The sequence below is a fragment of the Equus quagga genome, chromosome 2 (genome assembly GCF_021613505.1).
Source record: "Equus quagga isolate Etosha38 chromosome 2, UCLA_HA_Equagga_1.0, whole genome shotgun sequence".
In the NCBI taxonomy this organism is placed as follows: Eukaryota; Metazoa; Chordata; class Mammalia; order Perissodactyla; family Equidae; genus Equus; species Equus quagga.
The window spans coordinates 26812259-26823617 of NC_060268.1; the positions used below are offsets into that span (position 1 = coordinate 26812259).

The following is an 11359-nucleotide window of genomic DNA, read 5'->3' on the forward strand; positions in this document are numbered from 1 at the left end:
TTCATTACATAAGTGAAAAGAATAAAACCAGTGGTCAGGAATGTTTGAGGTCAATGGAATCATATAGCCATTGGGCTGCAAGGAAATAGATTTACTATATTTATAACCCACATTCACAGATGAATCAATCTGAGTGACTAATAGAATTGGCAAAAGTCATAAAAGTTGACAGTGGAAGTTAGAATATAAAACATCAAGTTATTTTTTATGAGTTACACTCATTTCATTACCACTCCTTTAAAGAGAAGAGGAATCTCATGTAGGTGACTTTGCCAACTAGACCACTCAAGTCTGAAGCTGGAAACTGCTTGTATTGTTGATTCACTGACAACCTACTGGAGATCTCTGATTTAATCAACGTTTGGGATATTTCGCATATCTTCTAACTTCTTGTGGTCCTAGAATGACCTAGGCATGTTTCTTCACTCTCAACTTGGAGCTGCATCCTGAATGTTCAATGCCATATATCCATTGCAACTGAGAATCAGGATGGCTACCAATAGCAAGATCTTTATAGTTGAAAAGCTTCACGACATGCCTGTGTTTGTTATTATGATCCACAAGGCAACACTTTTTACTGATGGACAATGTGTCAAATGCTTCGACGTCTTCCTGGGAAAGAGAATGTACAGTAAGTGATTTACTGAAGCAAAGCCTAGAAGTAACTTATAACTGAAGAAATAGATAAATGTGACTTCTAATATACACTTCCTCAAATGATTTTACTGTAAAGCACCGTTATCCAGAAACAAAAATCAGGAATGATTGTTGACAGGAAAATGCAGCACATGATTGCTGATACTCAAAGGCACACATTCACTGGGAGAACTTGAAGCGGAACCCTGGCTTCACCCTCTGCAATGTCTTTTCCTCTAGGATACAGGGGAAACAGGGTATCCTCATTCCAGGAGCTAGTGGGAACAAAGCATCACCAGAGATTGGTGCTTTGGCTAAACCAGCAACCTCTCTCTGAAAGTAAAAATGGAGAATGGTTAGACTCTTGGACAACCCAAGGCTCAGGGAATGTTCTTAACTCATTTGTAGGACTTGTCACATATCAGTCTTCCTTAAAGCTCAGCTTGCTCACCTACTTTAAACCACACCCTCTCTTCCTGCCATGTGTAAATGGAAGCAAGTGTGTGTGCCTCTCAGTCTGAGACCCCAAAGGAGGCATTGGCTTGGACCCAGCTTCAGGTTTGTGTACAGGCTGCAGGTGCCTGGAGAGCACTGTGCACTTGCTGAGCAAAGGTACAAGGCAGAGTCTCCAGGCCGGGAGGCCGTAATGTGCAGAGAGAGGTGTTTAGTACTTTTGTTGAGGAAGACTGTGAATCTTCCATCTTCATTTTTATCCATACCTAAGCGTATTGATATCAGGAGTGCAGGACCTTTAGCAGGGTATTTTCTGTACCATAGGAAGTAATCAAATAACTTATTATTGTAGTCACAGTTCAGAATAGAAATTCCTCCTTCTTGCACACTCACAGATGGAGAATTTTGCTTGACCTGTTGCTGGTCACCATTCTTCTGTTGGCTATTAACCCCTGTTGAGAAGAAAGTAACAGGTTTTAAATTTTATTCTTATAGTCCACACAGAAAACCAACATGAGCCAGAAAACATACCACAACAAAACCCGCCATTATCTCATCTCTAACCTAGTAGTGTTCTTTGGAGTTTTTCTACCATATTCAAACTCACAGTATGGCTGAAGCCACAGAATCCACAATGATGCCCCCAGGAGCCTGCCCATTTCTCCTGTGAAGACTCAGGTTGTCTTTTCTGCTGCCCAGGCAATCGTAAATGTGATTTCAACTTCCTACCCTTCATTCATTTCTTTTCACGGAGCCCTCTTTTCACATGTAAACTGTTCTGTTTTTAGCTAAAGCATTTGTCTTTATGAAAGGAAGCACTGCCCCCTTTAGTCCACATGTGGAAAATTTCTGAAAATGTATTTCCATATTTCTAAAGATCAATTTGCAATCTTTTCCCTAGAAAAGAATTAAAATAAGAGACTGTAAAATAATAAGGATTTGAGATCATATAATTCAAAAATTTACACATATTTTTGCAGTAGTAAAAAATGGTAACTGAGGATATAGAGAATTATAGAAGGTCAAATGATGGGCACTTTTCAACTGCCATTCATAGGAAGCCACTCTATTTAAAAATATTAATTAGAATTGGTGTTTACTGGGGACACATTAAGATACGATGTTTTATTTAATACAGTGGTTACAAGGTTAGAATGAAGACAGTCTATTGCTCTTGCCTTTAATGTAATTGGATTCTACCACGGTCTGCAGAGGAGTCCGTATTTACTCTGAATAAATAAATGCCGCAATAAATCAGGTGCAGATTCCGGACAACTCACTTAAAAACACCAGTCAGTGCAGAAAAATTTGTCTTCTGTTTTAAACCGCCTTCTGTGCTGCATTATCCCTCTTGGGACTTGGATGAGATCAATTATTTAGCGTGTTCTGTATCTCAAATGAGGAACAATGACATAATCCTATAAAATCTATAGACAATATGAGGCCATAATCTTGAAATTTAACAGGAGATCCCAAAGAGGCAGCATATTTGTTGGGCTTCATTCTTGCTCCAAATCTAGTAGATTTCTCCACAGTTTAATCCAATGGGAGAGGCAAGGAGAATCTATTGTGCTTTCAGTGCTAAATCAGTAGGGCAACTAATGATTGTAGCTAAGGATAAATCCTCAAATCATTTTTGGAATTAATTTGAGCAAAGACACAGAATATAGAATAAAATAAATTCCGATGTATATTTTATATGAAAGTAATGTTTATAAATTTTATTTGAATAATAATGAAACATATTCTGGGAAATCAGAATGTCATTAAGTCCACACTAACTGTCCAATTCAGGACAATATGATGAATTGTCAATGTTTAAACCCATAAAATTAAGACTTTCCTTTGAACAAATTTTCACTGATTCACTCATATGTTTGTAAGTTCAATCAACACTTATTTAATTTTTATGAGTTACCTGGTACTGTGCTTGGTTTAAGGTTTCAAACATGACTGTGGAACAGTCTTCAGTCTTAAACACATGGTTGTCTAAATACAAAGACAAATGTGTAGCTACATCCTTATAACATGGGATGATGTATAAGAGTTTTTAACGAGGAACATATATGGTGATCAACCAGTTCTGCTGAGGAGGGTAACAATGCGGAATCAGGGAAGACCTCACAAAAGCAGAGCTCTTTATCTTGATTGTAAGAGACTAAGGAAGACTGACAAATTGGCTAAGTAGGGAAAGGTATGAGTAACTCTCCACAAAGGAAGAAAAGAAAGAGAATAGTTTTATTGTTGAATAAGCATTAAACTAGCACTTAATGAGCATCACAGGCAATTCGTTAGGCAGATTTCAGAGACAGAAAGAAATTTTACCCCCTTATATAGCCAAGAAGATGTATTTTCTCATTACATACATTTTCTCAAGATAAACAATAACTAGTCCTCAAGGAAAAAGACTTGGCAGCACTGTTTGTCATAGTTCTCCTCCTCAGTTTAACTGGTAATAGAGGAAGCCACATGTGTTTGCTAATTGCCTTTATCTGAAGGAAAAAATTCTTATATCTTTATGACAGGAGGCAAGTTTGGGACTTAGAGCAAGGTGCCCACTGAGTCTAGGCTCCTCCCCTCCCACAGAGACTGGAGACAGGGGTGCTATTACGTTTCAAAGAGATAACTCCAAAGTGCTTGAGGAAAACATTCCTGGATTGTAAAACCTGCAAGAGGCTTATTTATCTTTTTTAAAGATTTACATACATCTCAAGAGATGAGAAAGAATTCATAATTACAAGTTGTCTAAAGTAAATACTCTAAGAAGATGAAGAGGGAGCCTGTCTTTCTCTTGTATTACCAGGGAGAATTAAAATTATTTTTCTTATTTTTAATTTATATTTGCCCTTACAATCTACGAAATGAAGGAGTTCCACGTTAAACATTCAGGGGATGACTTTGGAGTAGTTTACTAAGGTAATATAAAGTTAAAAACAAGAAAAATAAATAGCCTTTAGAAGCTAAAAGTGAGCAAAATCTAAGACTACAGTTACTTGCCTGGAAACTGATAATGTCTACTATTAAAAGACTTAGCATGACAAACTGAATTCCACAGTCTCTCATGAGTATAAGAAATTGATGGGAATTTAAAAATGAAGCCTCACTGAATGGAAGATGAAGGTTTTTTTCTTAATAAAAAATTACAAGAACATTAATACTTCAAGAAATACATCTGATCAATATAAATGCAGGTCCCTTCTTTGCATAAACACAGCACTGTGTTCATATATTTTTTCTGCACTTACACATAGAAAGTCACAAAGTCATTCTATGTCAATTCTACCACAGTTAGGGTTGCGTTTAGCTGCAAGTAACAAAAACTCAACCAAATGATGGTTTATTAAAATTTTTCATGCAAAAATAAATCTGGAGGCGGGATTTGACTTGGCATCTAGAGAATGACCAGGAATGGGACTAGGGAGGGGTTTCTGCTTGTGCTTTCTTTTGTGGTAAAGTTGTCGCTTCCATGTTTCAGCAAGGAAACAGTTGGAAAAGGGGAAAGGAAACTGTGGTGCCTGTGTCAGGAGAGCAAATACATCACAGGAAATCCCTAGCAGTTTTCTGATTAGGTCTCATTGGTCAGAACTGTGTTATATACAACCCCTAGTTGTCAGAAAGGATGTGGAATATAGCGTGAGTTGTTTTTTAAAGCTGGGGATATAGTTGCGCAAATCAAAATCAATAAGGAAGGAGAAGAGAATGGTGATTAGGTTGGCAACTCAAGATGTCTGCCTTCCTGACTAATAAAGTGGGGATTTTCAGAAGATTAGGTAGAGATTAACTCATTCCTCCTTGAGGAGTCAGTGAAATTTCACAGTAGGGATAACATTTATTTAGAGGCACTAATAATAATAATTATTTACAGGGTGTTTATTGAGAACATATTTTGTACTGGGACTTCACATAATTTTCTATATTTTATAATTTATTTCATAGCAACTCAGCAAGATAGGTGTTCTTATTAACATAGATTTATAAGGAAGCTCAGATGAAGATAAATAAATGCCCAAGGACACAGAGCTAGAAAATTGCAAAGACAGGATGTCAACCTGGCTTATTTTGACTCCAAAACCGATGTGCTGTGTATTAGATCATCTTGCTTTAGAGAACAAATAGGAATTCTTCAAGTATAAAAATGAGCCAGTGGAGGGCCTGCCAGGTGGAGGGAACTGTCAAATTCTATCTTTTTCAGCCTCGAATGTTTGAAATTCTTGACATCTGTCATTCAAAATCTAATCCCCAAGTGAATCCTATGCGAATGCAGGCTATTGTAGCTGATGTTTAAGCAGTTGCAGAATCACCAACTGGGGATATTGCTTTAGAATCATAGTTGTATGTTATTGAAGTATACTTTGGGCAGCTTTCTGTCAAAAGAAATGTTAGCAACTTTCTTCTTTTACTACACTCTAGTTTAATAGACTGGAGACATAGAAATTTCATCAATTCCTGAGAACTAGAATAAAGTTGAGAAATCATCTATTTTTCTCCCCTTGTGCTAACCATTCCTGGCTGTGGTCTTTAGGAAAATAGAACGACTAAGAGGAAATATGATGCACTGTCTAATATTTTCCATATGTCCCTCCATATCAACTACTTTCATCACCACACTGCCTACACTGGAGGGCTGTAGACACATACTTTTACTGGTTCAAACAGTGAGTTACATTTCCATAAGTTTATCTTATAACAAAGGGATCTTGTTCTCCAGTGTATATAGGAAAGTTTCTGAAAAAGCATTGGAAATGGTTCTATGAGTGACTAAGGTTGTTATCATTTCTCATGCTGAGAGATATGTCAGGAGGAGCTGGAGGAATGTGACAGCAGTGTGACTGGGGCCCTGTAGCAAGGTGTGGGTGCAGGCAGCAGGTGCCCCAGGAGCACTGTGCCCCTGCGCAGAGGTAGATGCCTGCATCCCTGGGTGGGCTGCAGTGATGGGAAGGGAGCTGTCGTTTCTTGCCTTACCAAATTGAGCCTTCAGCCTCTTCTGTTCTTTTGTTTCCCCGCTCTTAGCTAACACCATAAAGAAGACAGGCTCCTCTCTGTACCATTGAAAACTAGTAAAAATGCTTGAGGAGTTGCAGTCCACAGTGAAATTTGCTCCCTCCTGGATGCTTAGAAACCGAGGACTCTGCTCCAGCTGCTGGGTGCTCTCCCCTGTTCAGAAACAAAGAAGGCATCAAGAAAGGGAATTAAGACCTTGTCTCAATCTGAAATGATTTTTCCTCCCTCCTTCCACCCTTCTCCCTCCCCCACTCTCTCCTTTTCTCCTTCCTTCTTTAATTCTTCCTTTCAAGCTTTACCATAAAATAACCTGCCCGCCAGGATTTTCCTTCTCCTCAGGATTTCCTCTTCACGTAATTGGGAACTTCTCAAACTCACATGCCAATTGAATCCAAAGAAGCAACACTAAGAATTTCAGGGGCATCTTTTCTTCCAATCATGTGGTCACACTGGTCACTGACTGTAGCTGCCCTTGAAAGATCCCCTCCTGAAAGAGGCTTTTTTGGGCTACAGTAACACTTGCCACCCACTTTGATCTAAGTAAAATGGCAGAGGCGTCTGGGTGGCAGCCAATTGAATCATTCACCCTCCACCCTCCCCTTCCTCCAATCCCCAACTCTGTTTTGACTCTGGGAAGCATTTTGCCTTTTGAAATACTCCCCTCCAGTGAAGGGATAGAAAAATGATTTATTTTCAATAATGCTTATGTTTCTCCCAATTTCCTTTGATATGTACAAGTATTAAGATCAAGTAGAGTCTAATGACCTTATTCAGAAACTGAAAATATGTTTTTTTAAAAACTGATCACTTTTAGTCAGAATAACAGAAGAAGCATGTTGAGCAGTAGAGTGTCTGTAAACTGTATTTGTAAGTGTATGTGTGTGTCGCGATGCATGTGACACTATACTATATTCTCTGGTTCATATGCCATGAGTAAGTACCCTGTCATAAAGCAATTTTTACAAAATTAAAGATGCATGACTCTGTTGTGTATTATTTAATTTAGAATACTTTTATGACATCCTGTTGCCTTACTCTGCATTAGGTCCCTGGTTCATGACTATCCAAGTCCTCACCATACCATATTGTGATGGCACTTGCTGGATTCACCTACAAGTTCTTTCACAAAAATATTGTGCCATTTTTACTTTTGTGACCCTAGCAACTACCAGGCAGAAAAATATTAATACACAGTTAAGAAATTATTGGATTAATGTGTAAAAGTATGTGTGTATGCCCATTAATACAGTGATTCAAATATATACATATTGTGGTGTGGGTGCAGTATGTATTCAAAGATCACAAAAATCTTGGGTAAATGGCATCATGATTATTTTAGCTACTGCTCATTCTCATTAGTAAAGTTAATCAGTGTTGGCCATGTGACTATCTGTTAATATCCCAAATAGGATAATGCTAATGCCCAAGCATTCTCTTTTTAAAAATTTTAGCTCTAAGTATAGGATGTGGGAATCTAGGTAGGGCTTAAAACAGAAGGGCCACTCTTTATCTTTTCAGGGTGATGAAAACAATAAAAGACCTACTTAAAGATCACAAAGGTATGAGTTGAGTTTTTGAGGCATCCCATAACCCAAGCCCTTTAGATATAAATATAGATTTCTCTCCAAACCGGAGTTGTTGATTTAGCTTCAAGACAATGATGAGAATAAGCTTTCCCTGATACTGGGAATAACTTTCATAGCCATTGCACTGACTGAGAATCTGGAAGGATTGTCTTTCAGTGCCCAAATTTCCTGAAACTCTCAACCCGAGTAAGAGCCTGGCTGCAGTTTACAAAGGGACATGGGATCCAGAACAGAATGGATGGGGCCGGTCTTCTTCCTGGGATTACAATTTAAGTAAGAATTTCCAGGTGTAAGGGAGGGAAACATAGTCTTAGGTTGGCCTGAGGGACATAATGAAGTAGAGGTACCTTCACGTGTCCCTACGGTATAACGTTTCCAGCCCACCTAAGCATGAACCAGTGCCTTAACTGGTGCACTTATTAAAAATGCACTGTGGTCAAGCTGTAGGCCCATGTACTGAACGCTTCTTGCATGTCAAGCACAGTGATAACAGCTGGGATTAAAGAGAAAAATATGGAAGAGCCCATATCCTTGAGGAAGTTGGACTAGTGAAGAGTTAAGAACCAAAAAAAATATTCATAATGTGTCCCATTATGTTATTGCAAAACTATTTACAGGACATTGAAAGAGGAAAAGGGCAGATAAATGTAATTTAGATAACTTGGAAAAAGCTTTTCAAAACTAAATGTGACATTCACTGGGTCTTGAAGATTGAGTAGGATTTTGCCTACTTTAGAAATGAATAATGAATAAAAGAAGAAAGGATGAGGATGAGGATGAAAAGATACTGGCAGTAAGTCTATAGATGGCCACATAAACCTTGATTTTACTTTTGGGTGAAGGGGAACTATAGAAGGTCCTGAAACAGGATCATGATCTAACCTGATGTGTGTTTTAGAATGATAACTTCCGGGATGACAATAGATTGGAGAGCTATGAGCTAAGAGGTAGGGGATGCACTGAAGAAGTTCTTCCAATCAAGCAGGAGAGATTTAATGAGAATCAGGGCCAATGTAGTAATAAAGGGGTTGAAAAGGAATGGTTGAATATGAGAAATTTTTAAAAGATAGAATTGATATGACTTGGTATATCAGTCAACTTTGACTATGGTAATGCTCAGTATAAACAACCTCAAAATCTCAGTGGCTCACAGGGACCAAGTTTAGTTGTCCACGGTATGTTGCTTGTGGATCAGTTGCAATTCTGACACTGTGAGGCTCTGCTCCTGGCTACAAATGAATTCAGTTCTGCTTCCATGAGTTGTCTTTTCATTTTGGACCCTGGGTCTGCTGCACATTATGGGGTAAAAGCTGAAAGAACAACCATTATCTGGTACATGTGAGGAAGAAATAAAAGGAGCCAAACCACGGTAACATATTTAGTTTTTGCTTTGATATGGCATATTTCCTATCCACTCACATTCCATTGGTCAAAGCTAGTCATATCGCCAAGTTCAGGGTTAACAGTGTGGGGAAGCATACTCTGGCTAAGGTTAGCATGGTGGAAGAGGACAAAGTGTTGTCAACAAATAACAGAACCTACTACTGTTGGAAATGAGCTATGTGAGAGTAAAGCCTAAAGTGTACTCTGAGTTTAATCAACTTACGGGAAAAAAGGTATACTAACTCAACTCTAAAATCTTTAAGTTCTTGTCAAGACCTAGGAGAGGTCAAGAAAAATAACAATTTGCTTTTACCATCTCTCTTTTTTGTTCTCTCTTTTTGTGTTGAAAGGTATGCATTCAATGAATTAGTTGCTCACGTTAAAGCCTCTTTTGTAAGATCTTCCCCCTTTATAAGAACAGATGGCTCTGCCCTGGAGATGAAAGCTCTGTGGCTCCTAAGTCCCCATGTCTGTACTCAAATTCCTGGCCCACAAAGCCATAATAATGAGGGAAATGTGATTTTTTAAATTTAGTTTTCACTATTGTTTAATTTTCCTCAACTTCATGTGACTACATAATAAACAAAGCTAAAGAGCTAGAATCCTCCACATCAAACATGTGACCTAATAGTCGAAATTCAGAAGTGAAGTCTCCCTCCACACCACCCAATAACCAGAAACATTTTTTGGCTGATTTACAGCTATTCAGAATTGTCTAGAATATTGCTGTGAAGTCATTGTACCTCAGATTATTATTTTCTTTCCATAGGCATCAGAGCATTCTGCAAATGACCCACATTGGGCTTCATTTTTTCATCTTCTGACTTTTTTGAACTGTACTATGGCTCCTTTTTTTGCATTTCTAGAACTCATGAAAGTCATAGTTCAACTGAAGCCAAGCCATAGAGTCTCAAGGGAAACGCCCATGAGCTTTCTCAATAGTGATTGCACCAAAGTTTGGAGACATTTTCTTTAGGATGATGGCTGTCCCAAGTAATGTTTCTGCTCCTTCCCTGCCATGTCGTGCTCCACAGAGCAATATTAAGTTGTAAGTACTGCACCACCCTTTCCTCGTGAGCTATATTATTCACAATATCTGACGGAATTAAGTCACACTATTTAGCTAATTAAATTCTGAGGTGAAATGGAATCCCTATTAACGTTGGTCAATTGTTGAAGAAATGTTTCTCTCATAAATGTTGCCATTATAAAGGGACCTATTTGTAATCATATATGGCCATGTGCTGCATATATGACGGTGGTCCCATAAGATGAGTACCATAGAGCGTAGGTGTGTAGTAGGCTATACCATCTAGGTTTGTGTGAGTACACTCTGTCATGTTTACACAACAACAAAATCTCCTCAGGACACATTTTTCATAATATATCCTCATCATTAAGCAACACATGATTGTATTAAAAAGAAAATAAGGACAAGTTATGTTCAAACAGCACAATTATCTCTCTCAATATATAAGGAAAAGAAATGTAGCTGCCTAGGAGTACAGGTAAAAAAGCATAACTTTTATTCCTGGTTGAATGAGCAAGCCATTTCTCCAGGATCTGACTTTCCAACTCATTATTCATTCAATAAAAAAAGTTTCAGGCACTGTACTAGGTCTGAGGGACATAAATGTGAAAAGACACAGTCCCTGTCCTGTCTTTCAGGTCCTCACAATCCAAAGGTACTATTATCAAAAACAATTTTTAAAGATAATGTGTGAAAAAAGATCTACACTAGCATTACAGACAAACATAGGAGATGTAACAACTGTGCTGAAAATTGGGCCGTTGAGAAAGACTTTATTCAAGTCTTGGAGAGGCAGCCCAACAAAGATTCACTCATGGGGAACTTGCCCACTCGTCTTTATACACAGACGTAGAGCTAAGTGAGAAGCCAGAGAAGTAGAACACTCCTTTGCAGGATGGGCTAGAGAGGAAAGGGCTGGGGTCAACTGTTGACCCCTGGGATATTTCTTCCATTTCTCAGAACTTAAATGGAATGACCAATCACAACACTGAGTCCCTCAGAAATATGTGGCGCAAGAGCTTTGGCCCATAGGGACAATTCTCCTTTCACTCTGAGTCTCCCCTGGAGCCACCAGTGCTGATGAGGGAAGGTGGAGAAAAACTGAGTTCAAGGTGCCAGTTCTGTGTAAGCCTCTTCTCAGTGTCACAAAACTCCTCAAAGGAACTCAAGACTCATCAAAACAGATAGTATATTGAATATAAAATAAAATAAAATATTTTGGTGGAGGTATCTACCCAAAGAATTTGAAATGAGCAATTCCAAAAGTCCC

At 38.4% G+C, this 11359-nt stretch overlaps 1 gene segment (V, D, J or C); it reads right to left on the reverse strand.

Moving 5' to 3' along the window:
• Positions 1-408: 408 nt before the first annotated feature.
• On the reverse strand, positions 409-1748 carry LOC124235031 (T cell receptor alpha variable 29/delta variable 5-like). The segment is given in 3 exon segments: positions 409-612; positions 1240-1541; positions 1697-1748. Coding segments are annotated over 3 exon segments (558 nt in total).
• Positions 1749-11359: the final 9611 nt, after the last annotated feature.